General features: G+C 35.1%; 1 protein-coding gene across 1 annotated transcript in view; it reads right to left on the bottom strand.

Annotated features, from left to right (window-relative positions):
• The window catches only part of PIGK (phosphatidylinositol glycan anchor biosynthesis class K), a 125,520-nt gene that overhangs the window by 25,983 nt on the left and 79,443 nt on the right, over window positions 1-20,094 (bottom strand). Inside the window, exon 10 of the mRNA XM_058716929.1 lies at window positions 16,717-16,801. Within this exon, the coding sequence (XP_058572912.1) occupies window positions 16,717-16,801 (85 nt within the window). The remainder of the gene's footprint in view (window positions 1-16,716; window positions 16,802-20,094) is intronic.

Here is a 20,094-nt window from a genome sequence, read left to right as displayed (position 1 = left end):
TCCTTTGTTTATTTTTTAACTGGATTGATTGTTTTTATATTGTTGAGAGCTAGCTTACTTTTAAAACATCAACAAGAGAGAAAGGAGAAAAAAGTAAAGCTTGAAGGGAAAGCTGAACTGAGGAAGACTGTTTTAAGGACTTAAAACACCTAGGTCAACAGTGGAGACTGTAAAGACAAGAGAGAGAGGTATAGCTGATGGAACGAGGTTCCTGATTATGTAAGCAAGGTATCCCTGATACAATTCACACAATTCTTCCTTTGAGATGGATGGAAAAGATAAAAACTCATGAAGACACAAATGAGTCTGAAGGTATAGGAAAGGTATACTAACAATGTTTTTGCCTAATGACCTCATTTTTCTCCAGACTTTGGATGCTAAGTCATAAGCTTAACATTAAAGGGGACAGAATGAGGTAGAGGCATAAAGACTAGCAAATACTTGAAATGTATGCCATGGAAAATAGGACAGGGACCTAACTAGACATATTCAGCAGCATTTTATCCACATGAAGTTGTCTGTTGTCTTCACTGTTGTTATTGTTGTCATTGTCATCAGTATCATCATATTTCAAAGGATGATTTTCTTTTTTTTTTTTTTTAGAAATTTTTTTTAACGTTTATTTATTTTTGAGACAGAGAGAGACAGAGCATGAACGGGGAAGGGTCAGAGAGAGGGAGACACAGAATCTGAAACAGGCTCCAGGCTCTGAGCTGTCAGCACAGAGCCCGACGCGGGGCTCGAACTCACGGACCGCAAGATCATGACCTGAGCCGAAGTCGGCCGCTGAACCGACTGAGCCACCCAGGCGCCCCCAAAGGATGATTTTCAAAAGAACGATTAAAAGACTTGCCCAATACTGGGCAGTTATTAAATGGTGGAGCTTGGATTCAATTCTAGTTCAGTCTATTACATTACGTTGTTTCCTAAGAATTGCTGTAGCAAATGTAACAGCTTTAAACATAAATCTGTCCTAATCTAATTCCTTCTTCTGGAATAAAATCCTAGAGGTTGAATTGCTATTATTATTTATAAATACATACACTAACAAACTATTGTCCACAAAGGCTATATTAACTAACATTCCCATCTGCAATTTATGAGCATGCCCATTGCACTGCCTCTTCACCAATATCAACGATTCTCATTTAAAAAATTTTTACAAATTTGGTGAAAAATGGTATCTGTTTGGTTTTTTACTTTGGAATACTTACTAATGAAGCTCACATTTTTTAATTCCTTTTTTTTTAATACTTATTTATTTAAGTAACCTCTACACCCAATGTGGGGCTCAAACTCATGACGCTGAGATCAAGAGTCACATGCTCCTGTGACTGAGCCAGCCAGGTGCCCCTCATATTTTTCATTTCTTTTTATCTATTTATTTATTTATTTATTTATTATTTATTTATTTATTTATTTTTTAAGATATGAAATTTATTGTCAAATTGGTTTCCATACAACACCCAGTGCTCATCCCAAAAGGTGCCCTCCTCACCTCCTCAATACCCATCACCCCCCCCTCCCCCCCCTCCCAACCCCCATCAACCCTCAGTTTGTTCTCAGTTTTTAACAGTCTCTTATGCTTTGGCTCTCTCCCACTCTAACCTCCTTTTTTTTTTTTTTTTCTTCCCCTCCCCCATGGGTTTCTGTTAAGTTTCTCAGGATCCACATAAGAGTTCATTTCTAATATAGACACTTAATATATCAGAAACTATGGTGACAAGTTTATAAATGCGCAAAAGTTTTCAAACTTATGTAAAGTTGATAAAATATCAGTATTGAAATATTGATCACTATTTTCAAACAGCTTTACTATTTCATTTCTCCCTTGAAAAGTGACATTTTGGAAGTGACTGTCGTAAGTTATAATATGATAGCAGAGGTTAATTTATATGAATTTAAAATCATATCCCAGTTGATATTAAAAGAACAGCATATGACCTTCAAGTAGTTTAATTTTTATTACTTGCCTTATAATTTGAATAAAAATAAATGAACAGTATATTATTTTACATTAGACTTCCGTTTTAAATTTGCAATGATTAGGGAAAGCTCTGTAAGATTTTATTTTTTTTTATTTTTTTTTATTTTTTATTTTTTTTTTTATTTTTTTTTTTTTTTTTATTTATTTTTGGGACAGAGAGAGACAGAGCATGAACGGGGGAGGGGCAGAGAGAGAGGGAGACACAGAATCGGAAACAGGCTCCAGGCTCCGAGCCATCAGCCCAGAGCCCAACGCGGGGCTCGAACTCACAGACCGCAAGATCGTGACCTGGCTGAAGTCGGATGCTTAACCGACTGCGCCACCCAGGCGCCCCTCTGTAAGATTTTAAAGCAATGTTAGCCAGTCCCTAGGCAGTGAGAGTGATAAGGAATCAGCAACCTTTTCATGAGTTTCCAGATATCGATAATTCAATAGGCACATTTCTAAAAAGTGTCAGATTTTCTATTTGATAGACATTTCAGTCAACCTTTAGTAAAGTTTACCTATAATGAGGTAGGTATTATTGGAATAGAAAAACATTAAAATGCCAAAATAGCTACAGTAAAACACAATGAAGAAGAGTTATCATAAATGAGGACAGAACTGAAAAATGATCCAACTCCATGTCATGTCGTGACAGAAGCTAGAATTTCAGAGTCCAAGACATCTCAGAATTTAGAAAAGTGAGCAGAGACTCTAATTACACATATTTTGAAATATCACAAGTGTAAGATTAAGAGATGACATGAGACAAATAAACGTTCTATGGGCATACACTGCAAATAATTACCTGCAGTGGTCCTCAACCTGAGGTCTTGCCCTCCTTGAGAGGGGAGACTATTCAGAAAAGGTAAGAGTGTTGCTTGGTATCATAATAACTGATAAGTGCTTGGAAGCACCAGGAATGCCAAATATTCTGTGATGCCCAGACCAGTCCTGCATAATGAGAAACAATGGACATACCAGGATACTATACAGACTGGTTATAGTGGAAAAAATTTTATCTAGGATTAAAAAGTAATTAACAAAGCACAGATGAAACATTTGCAAGATAACCTTCTAAGTTTTAAACTAGGATCCACCAGGGGCGCCTGGCTGGCTCAGTCAGTTAAGCATCCGACTTCAACTCAGGTCACTATCTCATGGTTCATGAGTTTGAGCCCGGCATCGGGCTCTGTGCTTATAGCTCAGAGCCTGGAGCCTGCTTCAGATTCTGTGTCTCCCTCTCTGCCCCTCTCCCACTCGTACTGTTTCTCTGTCTGTCCCGCTCTCTTTCTAAAAAGAAAAAAAATTAAAGAACAAAAAAGCAAAAAAAACCTAGGACCTAACAGGCCACTCTCCAGTACCTCGCCTCTAGTAAACTTAACCTTTAATGGATACAGAGCTCTACAGTAATTTTTTAAGCAGCTGTCTGAATGAAAGAGACCAGTAAGGTTAAAATGTACCATCATCATGTATACTGTGCAGAGATGTATTAACAAATAGAGATCTTGCAATCTACTAATCTTTAAAAATATGAAAGGACTGCAAGAAGCCTTATAATTGAAATAGGGGGACCCAGAGAAACCCTGGAATGTGGACAAGAACACAGTGGGGGGTGGGGAACAGTGGGTAATATATCTCTGTTAAAGCAAAGTATTCACTGATATATAACATTTGAGTAAGTTGAAGTTTTTAAAAACATACATGGGTTTGGACCTTTGTTTACACAGAACCTTTGCCTTAGATGGAGGGTCTTGAAATAATGAAGAAGATAAACTGTTTCATGTTGTGTCCCAGAATTGAATCTCTCCCATATCTTAAATATCTAAATCCCAGGAAAGCATCTACTGAAAGGTCTCTAATCAAAATATTTAAATCATGCATATATGTATACACACACACACACATATATATACACACATATATATACACATATATATATATGTGTGTGTATACACACACACACACACATATACATATACATACATACATACACACACACACACACAACTTGTCTAATACAGAAACAGGCTGAAATATAAGATAAATTTAATTTCACAAAAGGGGACAATAATCATCAAGACCAAGAACAGACTCATTGGACATTTAAATTAGTCAGCATTTACTGCATTCACACCATATCTTTGTTACTTTCATAGCACAATGTAGTCAAGTGTACATAAGAACACAAGCTCCCGTGCTAGAATGTCCAGGTTTAAATACTGGCTTTACCATAGACTAGCTGCTTGATCTTATTATACAAGTTGTCTCTTGTTTCTGTGCTAATACTTTGTTACAGTTTTTGTGTCTATGTTCATGAGGGATATCCCTCATGATCTGTGGTTTTCTTCTCTTGTGATGTCTTTGATATCTGGGTATACTGGCCTCATAAAATGAGATGGGAAGCATTCCCCTCTCCTCAATTTTCTGAGATTGTGTATTATTTCTTATGTAAATGTTTGATAGAATTCACCACTGACACCATCAGGGTCTAGACTTTTCTTTGTGATAAGATTTTAATTTACAAATGCTCTTACTTGACCTGATAAAGGTCTATTCAGCTTTTCTGTTTCTTTTTGGGTCACTTTTTAATATTTGTATTTTTTCTAGGAATTTGTCCATTTCACTGTAATCAACTAATTTGCTGGGATAAAGGTCTTCATAAAATTTACTTATAATCTTTTTGATTACTCCCTTTCTTGCTTGTTTGGTTTGCTTTTCCTTCTTTTATAGAGACAGTGCGAGCAGGGGAGGGGGACAGAGAGACAGAGAATCACGCTCAGCGTAGAGCCCAATGTGGGGCTTGATCCCACGACTCTGGGATCATGACCTGAGGCAAAATCAAGAGTTGGATGCTCAACCGACTGAGCCACCTAGGCACCCCTATCTTTTTTATTTCCAAAGGGGTTGTAGTGATGTTCCCTCTTTAATTCTTGATTTGGTACTTCTTCTCTATTTTCTTGTTCAGGCTAGCTATTATCAATTTTATCTTTTCAAAGAAACAACTTAGGATTCCATTGGCTTTTCTTTGTTGTTTTTAATTTAATTTTTCTTTTTAGTAAATTTCTATATTTAGGGAAGTATTGCCTAAACATTGTTCTAGAAGCTAACAACTAACATGGGCTTCATAACAAAAAATAACAATTCCATTGCTACTTCACCTTCAATTCTCCTGCCTCAGAATTAATCATGTTAGAGTTATCTAAGTAGATTAAGTAGTTATCTTAAGTAGTTATCTAAGAGCTTCTTCTGGTATTTATCTCTAGTATTTCTAGAAAATATGCTTATATCACTATTTTGTTTTATAATCCTACACATTGTATCTCCTGATTTCCTATGCAAGATAAATCTGTTCCTTGACATCATCATGCTCCCTATTCTTCCCTTCCCCCACCAGTTCTCTTCTTCCTATCTTCCCTATATCTTTATGTTAAAATTTCTGGTAAAAGAGTCAACTGTTGCATTATTATAACTATGCAACTATTGTTTGAGTTGAGCCACAAAATACATTCTGATCTTTTTTATATACAATTTTTCCCCCTGAAGTTAATAGTTACTTCAACTCCCTGTTGGCTTAATTTTCTGTGTAGCTTATACTCTTAAGATATTACTAAACCTTCTCTTAGTATGGTTAAACACATCAGATATTTTATCATCACTCTACTGGTCCCACGGACAATCATCTTGGAGCACTACACCATCCTGCTCTAGTTCATACTCTTTTTCTGCCAGTTTTCCTGAGGCATATAATTGAACAGTCTGTTATTTAAAGAATATGGTTTCTATTCTATATGGCTGTCACCAGAGATTTCCTTTCACCATCATTAATCTGGGAGTTTTATGACTATCTCATGTTGATGAGTCAATCTCTTGTGTCTTGGATTGTATGTTTTCAGGTTTTTTTGGCTTATCCCTTCATTCAATAAATCATCCAGTAACTTCTTGAGAAAGGATGAAAAAAAATTTTTTTTGAAACTTTGACTATCTTTCCTATACCATGGTATGTGAAGGGATAACTTAGCAATGAATAGAATCTTGAACTGGAAATATTTTCTCACATAATTTGAAGATATCACTCCACTGCTTTCTTGTTTTAAGTGTTGCTATTGAGAAGTGTGATGATGACACTGATTATTGTTCTTTTGATCACGGCCTTTTCCCACCTCGCATTCTGGAAGTTTTTGTTTTTTACTGTTTTACTCTGTTTACTCCTTTTTGTTTTTTACTGTTTTGAAATTTCAAAATGATGTTCCTTGGAATGATGTCTATTTGTTTCACAGTATTGATCACTTGGTAAAACACTGAGTTCTGGAAAAGTTTTCTTCTATTATTTCTTAATATATCCTCCCCGCTATTTTTTCTGTCCTGTTTTTCTAGTACTTTTATTAGTCAGACATTGCATTTTACTAATTATTGTCTAAAACCATAAAGGGTATGAAATTTTACCCTGCTTCCATGGTAACAGGTGGGCCTAGAAGAGTTTCATGGATACTGGCAGAAGACATGAGACTCTTGGGTCAGAGATAAAGGACTTTATTACTCATGGCAGCATGAGCTTCTTCATGTTTCTGCCAGTTCTCCTTGCCTCCCAAGTCCCATGGGGGATAATGCAGTTGCAGGCCTAGGCAGATGCTATGCACATAATAAGTTTATGTAACAGATTAGGAAATCCTCAGATTTGAAAATTCTAAATTTTTTATAAGAAGCTGCAACACATCTGACCAAACTTTGCCTTAGAGGGAGACCTTATCCTTATTTTACTGTAGAGCAAACAAATCTGTCCTTTGCTCCTGAGACAGTCACTATTTGTCTTCCAAGACTGTTCACTATACAAACACCTTTGACAAGATAGTCTAGAACAAAAAGCTTCTGGGGCGCCTGGGTGGCTCAGTCGGTTAAGCGTCCAACTTCGACTCAGGTCATGATCTCACGGTCCGAGAGTTCAAGCCCCGCGTCGGGCTCTGTGCTGACCGCTCAGAGCCTGGAGCCTGCTTCAGATTCTGTGTCTCCCTCTCTCTCTGACCCACCCCCATTCATGCTCTGTCTCTCTCTGTCTCAAAAATAAATAAATGTTAAAAAAAAAAAATTAAAAAAAAAAAAGCTTTCTAAGTGTCTCTGCTCACTAGATGTGCAGAAATATGAGAGACTCATATAGAATTGTATGCCAACAGTTATTCCTCCAATTTTCTTACCCTTTTTCTTCACTTTTCCTTTTGTCTCTTTGTCCTACCTTTTGAGAGATTTCCTCAATTTTGCCCTCAAAACTTTCTGTTGATATTTTTATTTCTACTCTCATAGTTGGTTTTTTGTTCTTGTTTTTGTTTTTAAGATGAGAGAGAGAGAGAGAGAGAGAGCACACAAGTGGTAGGTGGAGAGAGAATGTTAAGCATGCTCCACACCTAGTGCAGAGCCGAATGCAGGGTTCACAAATGTGAGATCAAAACCTGAGCCAAAATCAAGAGTCAGATGCTCAACCAACTGAGCCACTCAGGTGCCCCTACTCTCATAGTTTTAATTTCCAAGAGCTCTTCTTTGTTTTCCAAATATTCCTTTTCTATATAGTATCCTGTTTCATAAATAAAATGTCTTCTCATTTTTTTTCTAAAGTGGTGGTGGTGGTGATTAAATTTTCTTTACCGTTTGCTTATTTTGACTTTTGTCTTTCAAAATAAGGATATTCTTTAAAAGTCTGATAATTCTTAGTTGTATATTCATAGTTAGAGTGAAAAAATAAGACACCAATCATGCATTAGCAGCACTTATCAACCACTGGGCCTACCAGTGGGATAAACCAGTGGGACTTGGCTATTAAACTGGGATCCTGCAAATGTCAAAATGTACATTCTCTATTAGACTAGTATATTCAGGCAGAAATTATCCACCTTCTACCTGATAGTATATATGCATAAATGCCAGTGTTCTGGGAACTAAAGAGGAGGAGGACTTTGGCAGTTCCTTTTTGCACCCACCCTTTGGTATGCCTGGTGCCCGCTTTCCCAAGGTTCTACAGTACAAATTGGCTTGCTCTTACAGGTCTCCCCCATGATGGAAGTTAGGGCTCAGCTCTTCCATTCTGCTAAGTTGGTTACCATTTGTTCAACTATATTTCCTCTTCCAATTTTTACTATTTCTTGTGTGCTATTCTCTCCTCTTACATTTTCTTTGTCTTTTGGAGTTTATATATTTTTATGTCTTTACTGTCTCTTTTATCAGGATTTTTCAGGAAGGAGAATAAACATATACACTCAACTGGCCATGTTCTTTAAACATAGCTCATAAGCATATTTATAAATTTTAGTACAAATTACATTTTTCATGATTTGTGCCAATGTACACTCCTCTCTAGTAGCGTGTGTGCTTTGTCATTACTATTACTACTTTTCATGTCTTTGCTAATATAAGAAATTAAAGAAAAAATTTTAAAATATTTACTGTATTTTTGAGAGAGAGAGACAGAGAGAGAGAGCATGAGCAGGGGTGGGGCAGGGCGAGAGGGAGGCACTGAATCTGAAGTAGGATCCAGGCTCTGAGTTGTCAGCACAGAGCCGGATGTGGGGCTCAACTCACGAACCGTGAGATCATGACCTGAGCCAAAGTTGGACCACTGACTGAGCCACCCAGGCACCCCATAAGAAATTATTTGAAGTGGTACTTTATGGTTGAAATGAACAATTCTTAGATTACTAATGAATATTAACAAGTTTTCATCAGTTTGTTAGCCATTTTTATTTCAACGTTGAGGCATGTCTATGTAAGTTCTTTGCTCCTTTTCTACTGGAGTGTTAGGTGTTTTTCCTTATCACGTCGTAAAAGTGGTATTTAAAGATGTTAATTGTGTAAGGAAAATATTTTTCTACCTTGAGATTTGCCTTTTCACTTTGATGCACACAACTTTTACATTTTACAAAGTCAAATATGTCAATTTTCTTTCATAATGTTCCATGCTTAGAAAGCCCTTACCTACAAATATTTACCAGTATACTTTTTCATTATTTTGATATTTTCCATTTTTTGTATTGATCTATAATCTGATTAGAATTTGCTTCTTCCATGTGTTATAAAGCAAGAATCTAACGCCCCCCAAATACTTTTGTACTGTCCTAGCATCATTTATTAAATAGTTCTTTAATTTCCCACTGGTCTATGATGGGACCTTTACCATTTGAATAATCTAGATACAGACTGAGGTTTCTAGGATAGCTAGGTGAACTATTTATTCTATGCATAAGACTCACCTACATTTTTGCAATAGTGTCATTCTGTATATCTAAACAGTATAGGCCTAGATATTTTAATATCTGCCAGGGCTAACTAAAATTGATTCTCAACACACAATCTTAAAAAATAAAACACATGCCTAACTAGATGAGACTAAAAAAAAGTGTTATAATTAGTTAAATTACACATATTCATTCATTACTGACCTTTTCATTTTTCAGTACATTTCTAAAATATTTTACTTCTAAGCAAGCTTAAGTAACATCTGTATTTGAGACTATGCTAATATACATTCCTAACTACATACAAATTTCTCTTTTGGAAAGACTTTGTGTCTGATTTTTTTTTTTTAATTTTAATTTTAATTTTTTTTCTGATTATTTTTTTAAATCCCTAGTTGTCATTATTTTATCATTCACTAAACTCCACGTGGTGGTAATTCAACTTACCTTTACAAACTAAAGTGAAATGAATGTACCATAGCATAGTCATATATTTCAAATCTTTTTTTTTTTTTGCTTATTTATTTATTCTGAGAGGGAGAGCGTACATGAAAGTTGGGGAGTAAGAGAGAGAGAGAGAATCCCAGGCAGGCTCCGCACTATCAGCACAGAGCCCAGTGTGGGGCTCAAACTCACGAAATGTGAGATCATATGACCTGAGCTGAAATCAAGAGTCAGCCACTTAACCGACTGAGCCATCCAGGTGCCCCTATTTCAATCTTAATCTTGAATTTAGGCTATTTTTGAAATGGTTCAACTTTAAAATTAACATTAGTGACATAAATATAAAATAATTTATATGGGAAAATAATCCATTTCTCTCCATATCTGTCTCAGTAACATAGTTCTATACCTGCTTTCCTAGTAAACAAATTAAGAGAAAAATAATCACCTTTAAAGAGAAATTATTAATATAAGCATACAAGGTTAACCAAACTACTTTCTTTGTGTGTGTTTTTCTATTTCTTCATAATATTTTTAAGTCCTAACAAACTTCATAAATCCTTAAAAGGATTAGTTGTAGTTTCCTATATAGTAATGCCCCTTATATCAGTAATTGCAATTTATATGTCTCTCTCTCTCTTTTTTTTTTTTTGTTAGACAGGCAGAGTGAGCAGGGGAGGGGCAGAGAGACTGGGAGAGAGAGAATCCCAAAAAGGTTCCTTGATGCCAACACAGAGCCAGATGTGAGGCTCTAACTCATGAAACTGTGGGATCATGACCTGAGCCAAAACTGAGATCAGACGCATAACCAACTGAGCCACTCAGCCACCCCTGCAATTTATATTTTCCTATGATTTGTACTTTTAAAATTTTGTTGTAGGGCACTAGAATGCCTAAATTATTAATACAATGAATCTTACAATCTACATATGTACTCAGACATGTTTAATCAATACCACCATTGTTGGCTATGAAAGGAACCTGAAAATCATAAATAGGCATGCCAACAAGCTACCTCTTAGTGACCTTTGGAGATCCCTTAACTTATTTAGCTTCTTAGCATGTCAAGACCCTTAAATTCAATAAGCAATAGTCACCATACTTGTCCAGTGTCTACTATGTATCAGACGCTGCATTTAATGCACTGTCCAATGAAAATACTAACAAACTTCACCAACATTTGCAAAGAATGTATGTAACTTTAGCTTACAGGAGTCAGAAGGAAACAGGGGCAAGAAAGAAGAGGAAGGAAGTTGGGAAGAGGGTTAAAAAGACAGAAAAGGAATGACAACAAATAAGGAGCTGGTCTTTCCCACTATCAATTCAGATTTCTTCCTCTACCAGTTGATATGAAAATACATCCAATTATCAGAAAATATGGAAAAAATATATATTTGCTTTACCAAATTGTGGCTTCTAAAAATCATACACACTGTTATCAACTCTGCTGAGGAACATTCACATTGTTTCCAGTATGTTGTGGCCACATGCAAGGCTGATATAAATGTTGCTGTACTGAGATTCTTATATGCTAGTACTTTTATTTATATATTAGTAGTACAGGCCTCATTGTCATGAGTAGAACCATTAGGTTGAAGGGTATACTGTATATATTTAATGTGAAGAGACGTTACAAGATGACCTTATAAAAAGAAATGATTTCGGTATCTAGCAACAAGGTATACACATACGTTTTTCCTAGCGTCTCTGCCAGAAATGGACGTTTTTAATTTTTAAAATACCTTTATTGAGATATAATTCAGACAATGTAAAATTTGTACTTTTAACATGTACAATTCAACAGTTTTAGTATATTCACAGAGCTTTGCAATGATTACCACTAAGTTTAGAACAACTTTGTCACTCCAAAAAATGAAACCTGTACCCATTCAGAAGTGAGTCCCCATTTCCCTACCTCATTCCAGTCCTAGGCAACCACTAATCTACTTTCTCTATATATAAATTAACCTATTCTTGACGTTTCATACAAATGACACCATACAATATATGGTCTTCTATGACTGGCTTCATTTACTTAACATACTGCTTTCAAGGTTCATCCATGTTGTAGCATATATCAGTACTTCATTCCCTTTTATCATTGAATAATATTCCATGTATGGAAACACTTATTTTACTTATCCATTTATCAGTTGATGAACATTTGGGCTGTTTCCACAAATTATTGGCTATTATGAATAATGCTGCTGTATAAGTTTTTGTGTGGATGTATGTTTTTATATACCTAGGTTGGAATCACCAGGTCATATGGTAACTCTACATTTAAACCTTTTGAGGAACTGTCAAACTGTTTTTCTAAAGTGTCTTTTTAATTTTTGCCAATTTGAAGGACATAAAATCGTTTCACTGACTTTGTAATGTGCACTTCCTTACTGAGTTTGAGACTCTTTCCTTTCGTCCATTGGTAATTTAGGTATGTTTTCTCTGAATTGCTTTTCATCTCTTTTGTCTTTTTTGTCTACTGAGTTGTTTTGTTTGCTTTTATAAACTTCTAAGAGTCTTGTGTATATTTTGGATATTAACTAATTTACTTTTGTCTTCTTTGTAAACATTTTGTCTTGATTCTAACATTAGTCCTTTAATGTTGTGGTATTTTGTGTTGTACACAATATTCTATTTTTATGGAGCTGAACATATCTTTTGGGTTTTGTGTTCATTAAAACATTCTACCTGACTTCCAGATTAAAATGCAGTTGCCTAGATTTTCTTCTAAAATTTTTATTTATTTTACTCTAAGTCTTTAATCTATAGAAAACTTACATCATATACAGTATAAATTAGAAATTTAAGCAGTTTTCTACTGAAATGATATATCATCTTAATCATATATTAAATAATGAAATAAAATGAATTTTTTCTTTGGATTATCTATTTTAATATCTTTCAAATCACAGGTCAGGACTACTTGCTGATTTTAAAATCAACTTAGTAGGCTTTATTTGGACTTTTAAAAATATAAAATAGAAAAACAAACCATCAGTATGCATCATATATAATGAGGGTAAATATATCATGGAATTTTTATTTCTAACACAAACATATAAACACATACATCAAGGGTCATAATGCATGTAAAATGCATTTCTTATTGTGAATTGTAATGAATGAAGTTTGAAATCCACTCCACCATTGTACTCCACTAATCCATTTGTCTATTCCTTTGTCCATACCATGTGTGTCTAATTCAAGTGGCTGTGTTCTGGTAAAGCCATCTCCCTTTTAGCTACTATTAGACATTTGTTCTTCCACATGAACTATGTGGTCAATTTTTTCTTAACATCAAAAAAGTCATTTTGCTTCCATTTAAATTAGGATTGCTAATTTGGAAGAAATTTTACTTTTATGGCATTAAGTTCCCTGCACCCACCAAGTACTGGTATGCCTTTCTGTTTACGAAGCATGGTGTGTTTCTATATTTCTTATTCTACAGGTCCTGTGCTTTACTTGTTAAATTTATTCCTAAGTATTTTAATTAAATTTTATTTAAAATTTTTTTTCATGTTTATTTATTTTTCAGAGAGAGAGACGGACAGATAGAGCATGAGCAGGGTCGGGGCGGAGAGAAGGAGACACCGAATCCAAAGCAGGCTCCAGGCTCTGAGCTGTCAGCAAAGAGACCAACGCTGGGCTCGAACTCACTAACCATGAGATCATGACCTGAGCCTAAGTCAGATGCTTAACCGACTTAGCCACCCAGGTACCCCCTAAGTATTTTATAGTTCTTTCTCACTGTTGTGAAAGAAATTTTTTTCCATTTCCATTCTTTGTGCTTACTGTAAATACAGAGAAGCTATCAGTTTTACTTATCTTATATCTGGCTATCTTACCAGATTCTTTTATTAATTCTATTGTTTATAACTTGAATCTCTGTGTTACCTAGATGTACTATTATATTTGCTAGGACCCTTAAAAAATGGAAATTATTTGGCAGTATAAAATGGCATCACTGAGAATCTAACTTAGCTCCTGACTGTAAAATGCTATTTAAGTAACGTACACAAGAAATTACTCAGAATACTGAGACCCATTACTCTCTCTTCCACTTCTCACGTTGCTCCTCATATTACAGTCCCTGTCCCTGCTCCTCCTCTCCTACACCTTCTAAACTACGCTACTAGTGAGAGGCTCTGGCTTCTCATGTCTTGGCAGTAAGGAAAAGAGGTGCTGCTGGCTCTCAGTGAACCATTAAAAATACATATCTGGCCATTCAGGTAAATGCATACATGGCACAAGGTAAGATGCTGAAAGGAATATCAAGAAATCAAGAGTGTCCTGAAATAAGAGATCTCAAATAAGAGATGAAAGGCATGTGAATAAAGCATGTTATTTCAAACAGAAATGGTACGTGCTCCAAAACAGGCATAAATTAAGCATGATTCAAGATTAGAGGAAAATAGTTACTTATCGTATAAGAAGAGTTAACAGTAGAGGTTACACATATACAACAATTATGCCATAATTTGGATATAGTACTGATTAAAAAGCTTTTGAGGGACTGGGTGAACCAAATTATCACATGTATTACTATTCTCTTACAGGAAAGAAACTGCTTTCAAATAATTCACCTGTAGTGAACTTCTAACAACAGAATTCATATATTTCTTAAAGATTGCTTGGACACATAATGGTAACAGTCCTACAATTGTAGTACTGTCAATAAAAGGAAATAACAAGAAGAATAAATAAGAGCCTGGTTTAACAGTGTCCATTCCTGATTACCCCTTGAGAACACAATTAATCTTATTCAATAAAAATTAAAAAAAAAACTTATCATGCAAATTTCTTCAAAATTTAAATTTTATAACTTCAGGTACTCTATAATAATGTTTATAATTCAGTGTTAAAGTTAATATAACTTCTTATATTGCCAAAAATATCACAATAAAAATTTTCACCAGGGTCAGAAATTTTCATCTTTGAATTCATACAGTGTATAATAGCAAAATGCAGCTGTTACATAAAGCATAGTTTACTGGTTCATTCATGCTATAAAAATATGACTGACATTTCATCTGGTCAACCATCCTAAAGGTTAATTCTTGTTTCCTGTTTCAGATTTTATTCCAGGTGAACTGCGCTGGGCAGATTCTATTTACCTATTCTGAACAAACCACAAACTGTTTCATTGCTCACTCTTACTGTTAAGAACATATTGACTTGCTGCCTGCTCTGCTGTTTAATTCATTTATGCTGAGAGTCAGGCATGAAGACAGAATTTTAAATGTGACATTTGCAGGCTGTTAGGTCATTTAAGCTCTGACAACACTAGGGAATTCCTGACATATAAACTGGACCTGATTACCAAACACAGATAGGCTTCCCAAAGCAGCAAATTTGTTTTTTTTTTTTTTTGTAATATCTCATAGAATTTAATATTAAATTTTGATATCAATGAAAAGATCTCTATAGTCATCATTTAAAAGTAAAAGCCTATTTCTTTTAATAAGCTCAAACCAGTACTTCTTCTAATCAAACCAAATTAGCTAAGTGAAAATTCTTTTGGTTAACAAAGACATATGGAAAGGCTCATAATAATAATATGAACAGACACTAAAATTCTGACATATTCCGATTTTTAAGGGCTTTTAATCTATAGATTCTGAAAAATCAGGTAGTTCTCAAGGCCATGCCTCTTGTCTCTTGTCAACAGACCATTTATTTCTTTTTTTCAATATATGAAATTTATTGTCAAATTGGTTTCCATACAACACCCAGTGCTCATCCCAAAAGGTGCCCTCCTCAATCCCCATCACCCACCCTCCCCTCCCTCCCACCCCCCATCAACCCTCAGTTTATTCTCAGTTTTTAACAGTCTCTTATGCTTTGGCTCTCTCCCACTCTAACCTCTTTTTTTTTTTTCCTTCCCCTCCCCCATGGGTTTCTGTTAAGTTTCTCAGGATCCACATAAGAGTGAAACCATATGGTATTTGTCTTTCTCTGTATGGCTTATTTCACTTAGCATAACACTCTCCAGTTCCATCCACGTTGCTACAAAGGGCCATATTTCATTCTTTCTCATTGCCACGTAGTACTCCATTGTGTATATAAACCACAATTTCTTTATCCATTCATCAGTTGATGGACATTTAGGCTCTTTCCATAATTTGGTTATTGTTGAGAGTGCTGCTATAAACATTGGGGTACAAGTGCCCCTATGCATCAGTACTCCTGTATCCCTTGGTAAATTCCTAGCAGTGCTATTGCTGGGTCATAGGGTAGATCTATTTTTAATTTTCTGAGGAACCTCCACACTGTTTTCCAGAGCGGCTGCACCAATTTGCATTCCCACCAACAGTGCAAGAGGGTTCCCGTTTCTCCACATCCTCTCCAGCATCTATAGTCTCCTGATACGTTCATTTTGGCCACTCTGACTGGCGTGAGGTGATATCTGAGTGTGGTTTTGATTTGTATTTCCCTGATAAGGAGCGACGGTCAACAGACCATTTAAAATTAGGATCTGTCCAGGGCAGAGCCAGACTTTATATGCTATCAAAATCACACTACAAAATCTTAGTTTAAATACCTACCACACTGCCTTCTCTAAGATTATAGTTATGCAGAAGGGATGATAGAGTCATTATAATTGGGAATAAAAAAAAAAACCCCTGCCCACATGACATTTAGAATTACACTTTACAAGAGCTGATAATGGGGTAGGGTGAAGGAAGTAAGGAAAGACTGTTTTCTTATTTTAGCTACTCAAAAAAATTACACCAAATGACAATTTTTCAGCTCTTTCTCCTTGTCACTAACAAGAACTATACACAATGGTTCAAATGAAAGTTTTCTGAAATTAAGTCTTGTTGTTAAGTAATGAACAAAAGATAATTCTGATTTTACCCTGTATTTTATATAAGAATTCCACTATACACAGCAAGTAGCCTTTTAATATTGTGCTTTGAATGAGACTTTCAACTGTAATAGGTGGAGTCCAAATAGGGATAGATGGCCTGGAATGCCTTTCAGCTATAGCACATTGATTCTGAAAAACCTAACAGACGCAATTACTTTTCAAAGATTAAAAATCTTGTTTCTTTCAAAAGAATAAAATGGAAAGCAAACCTGGTGTATTATCTGAGCTACAGGAAGTTGTTCAGCATATTTCAGAGGTTCCATTAGTTCCTCATCCATCCACTCTTTCTTATATCTGAAAAAAGGAGTTAGAAAACACATGACTAAGGTAAATACTATTTTTAAATATGGCAAATATCTAAATATGCCAAATATGAAAACTATTAAAAATCTATACTTAATGTTTCTGAAATAACTAGTATTTATGAAAACCTATGAAAAACCACCTAGTGATAATCTTTAAATGATGTAACCATAAATACATTCAAATTGCATTTAATTACGATGTAATAAGATTAGTTAACATTATCTAATATTCTTGGATTCTGTCTTTTACTCTGAGACTTAAAACTATTTAAGAATTTCCTATTTATAGGGTGTGCTTTTTAATATGGTATTTAAAGGACTTCAAAACCTGGCTCGGAACACATTCAACCTCCATGTCCAGCAACTCTCCCTCTAGGTAATGGTCTATTGTTGTCAACCACATCCCCAACTACTGGCCACCTGCCAGTGGGCCTTAGCTCCATGCCTCTCTGATGCTCTCCATTCTGTTTCCTGTTTGGACCAACCACCAATCCCTCACCACCAATCCCTCCTTTGTTTACTCTTCCTGCAAAGATAATTATTTAAACCTTTTTTTTTTTTAAATTCTTCTTTTTCAACGTTTTTTATTTATTTTTGGGACAGAGAGAGACAGAGCATGAACGGGGGAGGGGCAGAGAGAGAGGGAGACACAGAATCGGAAACAGGCTCCAGGCTCCGAGCCATCAGCCCAGAGCCTGACGTGGGGCTCGAACTCACGGACCGCGAGATCGTGACCTGGCTGAAGTCGGACGCTTAACCGACTGCGCCACCCAGGCGCCCCTATTTAAACCTGTTTAAGACACACTTTGACCTCCCTGAAGACAAAAACCATGTCTTAGTCTTTCTTGTATATCCAGTGTTTACTTACAATACTCAATAAATGTTTGCTGAGTGAATATGTGAATAAAATGAAAACAACAATAACTGAGAGGCTGTTATTTTATATTGAAAAATATTTTCTTTAATATTTCCACTTATGATGAGATGCAGAGTTGACATAATAAGACCTAATATAGTATAAAATAGTAAAGTGCACAGTAGAAATAAAAATAAAATCTCCCCAAGTGAATTAGAAAAAATGTTTTTAAAAAATTGACCCTTTTTTGAAGTAGGAAATCATATTTCAAAATAAAAGGAACTAAACGTATTCACCCATTTTTATCTATAAATTATACAGCAACTTATCGACTTAAAAACTGAATTTTAAAAATTTAACCTTGATTTATCTTGAAAAATAATCAAAGAGACTTGTCTGAGTCTCTAGGGCTACCATTAAGGAATCTGATGATGAGAAATCTGGAACCTATTCCAAAAAATAGGCAGATATATAAATAAGGACAAAATTTTGCCTATGATTTAAGAGCTTAAAGAACCTCGTAACTAGATAAAAATCTGTATACCTTGCAGAATAAGTATAAAAATAATTAATTTGGGGGAATTTTGAAGACTCACTCATGACAAAAAAAAATTGTCTTAAAACATTGCATTATAGGGACAAAAAGCAGAATGGTGATTGCCGGGGCAAAGTAGGGGAGAACAGAGAATTATTGTTTACAGGGTAGTTTCAGGAATGCCTGGTGGCTCAGTTGGTTGTGTGTCCAACTCCTGATTTTGGCTCAACTCATGATCCCAGGGTTGTGGGATCGAGCTCCACTGAGCTCCGTGCTGTGTGTGGAGCTTGCTTAAGATTCTTTCTCTCCCTCTTTCTCTTTCTCCCCCACCCCCACTCTCCCCTGCTCGTGGCACTCTCTCTCCTCTCTCTCTCTCAAATAAAAAATAATAGTAAAGATTAAAAAAATAAAGGGTAGTTTCAGTATCGAAAGATGAAAAAGTTCTGGAAATGGATAGTGCCGATGGTTACATGATAATGTTAATGTACTTAGCCACTGAACTGGATAGTTAAAAATGATTACAATGGTAAATTTTATGTCACATTTATGTTATGGGCTGAACTGTATCCTCCCAAAATTTGTATGTTGAACGAGTACCTCAAGATAAGACTGATTTGGAGACAGGGTCTTTAAAGAGGTAATTAAGGTTAAATGAAGTCATTAGGGTAGGCCTTAATCCAGTGTGATAACATCCTTATAAGAAGAGGAGATTAAGACACAGGCAGACTGAGTAAAGACCAAGTGAAGACACTGAGGGAAGACATGGCCATCTATAATTCAAGGAGAAAGGGCTTTAGAAGAAACCAGTCCTGCCAACCCCTTGATCTTGGACTTTTAGCCACCAGAATTGTGAGAAAATAAATTCCTGTTGTTTAAGCTACCAAGTCTATAGTGCTCCATGATGGCAGCCTTAGCAGACTAACACATTTTACCACAATTAAAATAAATTAAAATAAATGTGATAGAGAAAATCCAATATATTTAGTTGAAGAAGCTGAACTAGAAAAGCAAATGGAAAATGAACAGAAATAACATTTAAAATAAAATAAAATAAAATAAAATACATAATAATAAAATAAAATAAAAAGTCCATTATCAAAACCCCATTATTTTAAAATGTTCAGTTTCACAATGTATATTTAAAAAGCCTATCTACATTTTTAGGTATATAAAACACATACCAAGCAACAAAAGAAAAATAGATACATCAAATATCATCAAAATTTAAAACTTCTGTGCTTCAAGAAAGTGAAAAAACAACCTACAGAATGGGAGAAAATTTTTGCAAATCGTATATCTCAAAAAGGATTTGTAGCAAGGATATATAAATAGCTACCACAATTCAATCATAAAATCACTCAACTCAAATTTTTTCCTTCATCATCAAAGAGATTTCTAAGTGAAACCAACATATATTTGTATTTGTTTTTTTTTTTTTTTTACTGTGTGTCTGTGGAGAGGAAGAATACAATGACTACTCAATACAGTTTGGTGCCACTGCCTTGATTCCTACAATTTCAATAAATATCTGCTGAAACAAATGAATAAAGATTAAATCATTTCAGTACTTCTAAGAGTACATACAAATATGAAAAAGGCACTCGATCCTGTTTATTCCAAAAATCTAAAGTAACAATACATAAGATGGAATACATTTCATTCACAAAATGTCTCTCAATATAAAAGATACAAAAATATTGAAAATCTAGCAATATGTTTTGAATGACTTTTTAAAAATGTCAAATAGGTGGTATGAAAAATTCCAGACATATTTCTATATTTTTTGCTATTGTTTTATTTTTTTCTGAAACATTTGAAAGTGAGCTGCAGATATGACAGTTCACATCCAAACACTTTAGTATGCATCAACCAAGGGTAGGTTTGAAAATTT

The sequence above is a fragment of the Neofelis nebulosa genome, chromosome 2, assembly GCF_028018385.1.
Source record: "Neofelis nebulosa isolate mNeoNeb1 chromosome 2, mNeoNeb1.pri, whole genome shotgun sequence".
Taxonomy (NCBI): domain Eukaryota; kingdom Metazoa; phylum Chordata; class Mammalia; order Carnivora; family Felidae; genus Neofelis; species Neofelis nebulosa.
Note: the sequence above shows the minus strand (reverse complement) of the source record. Positions and strands in the feature narration are given on the sequence as shown.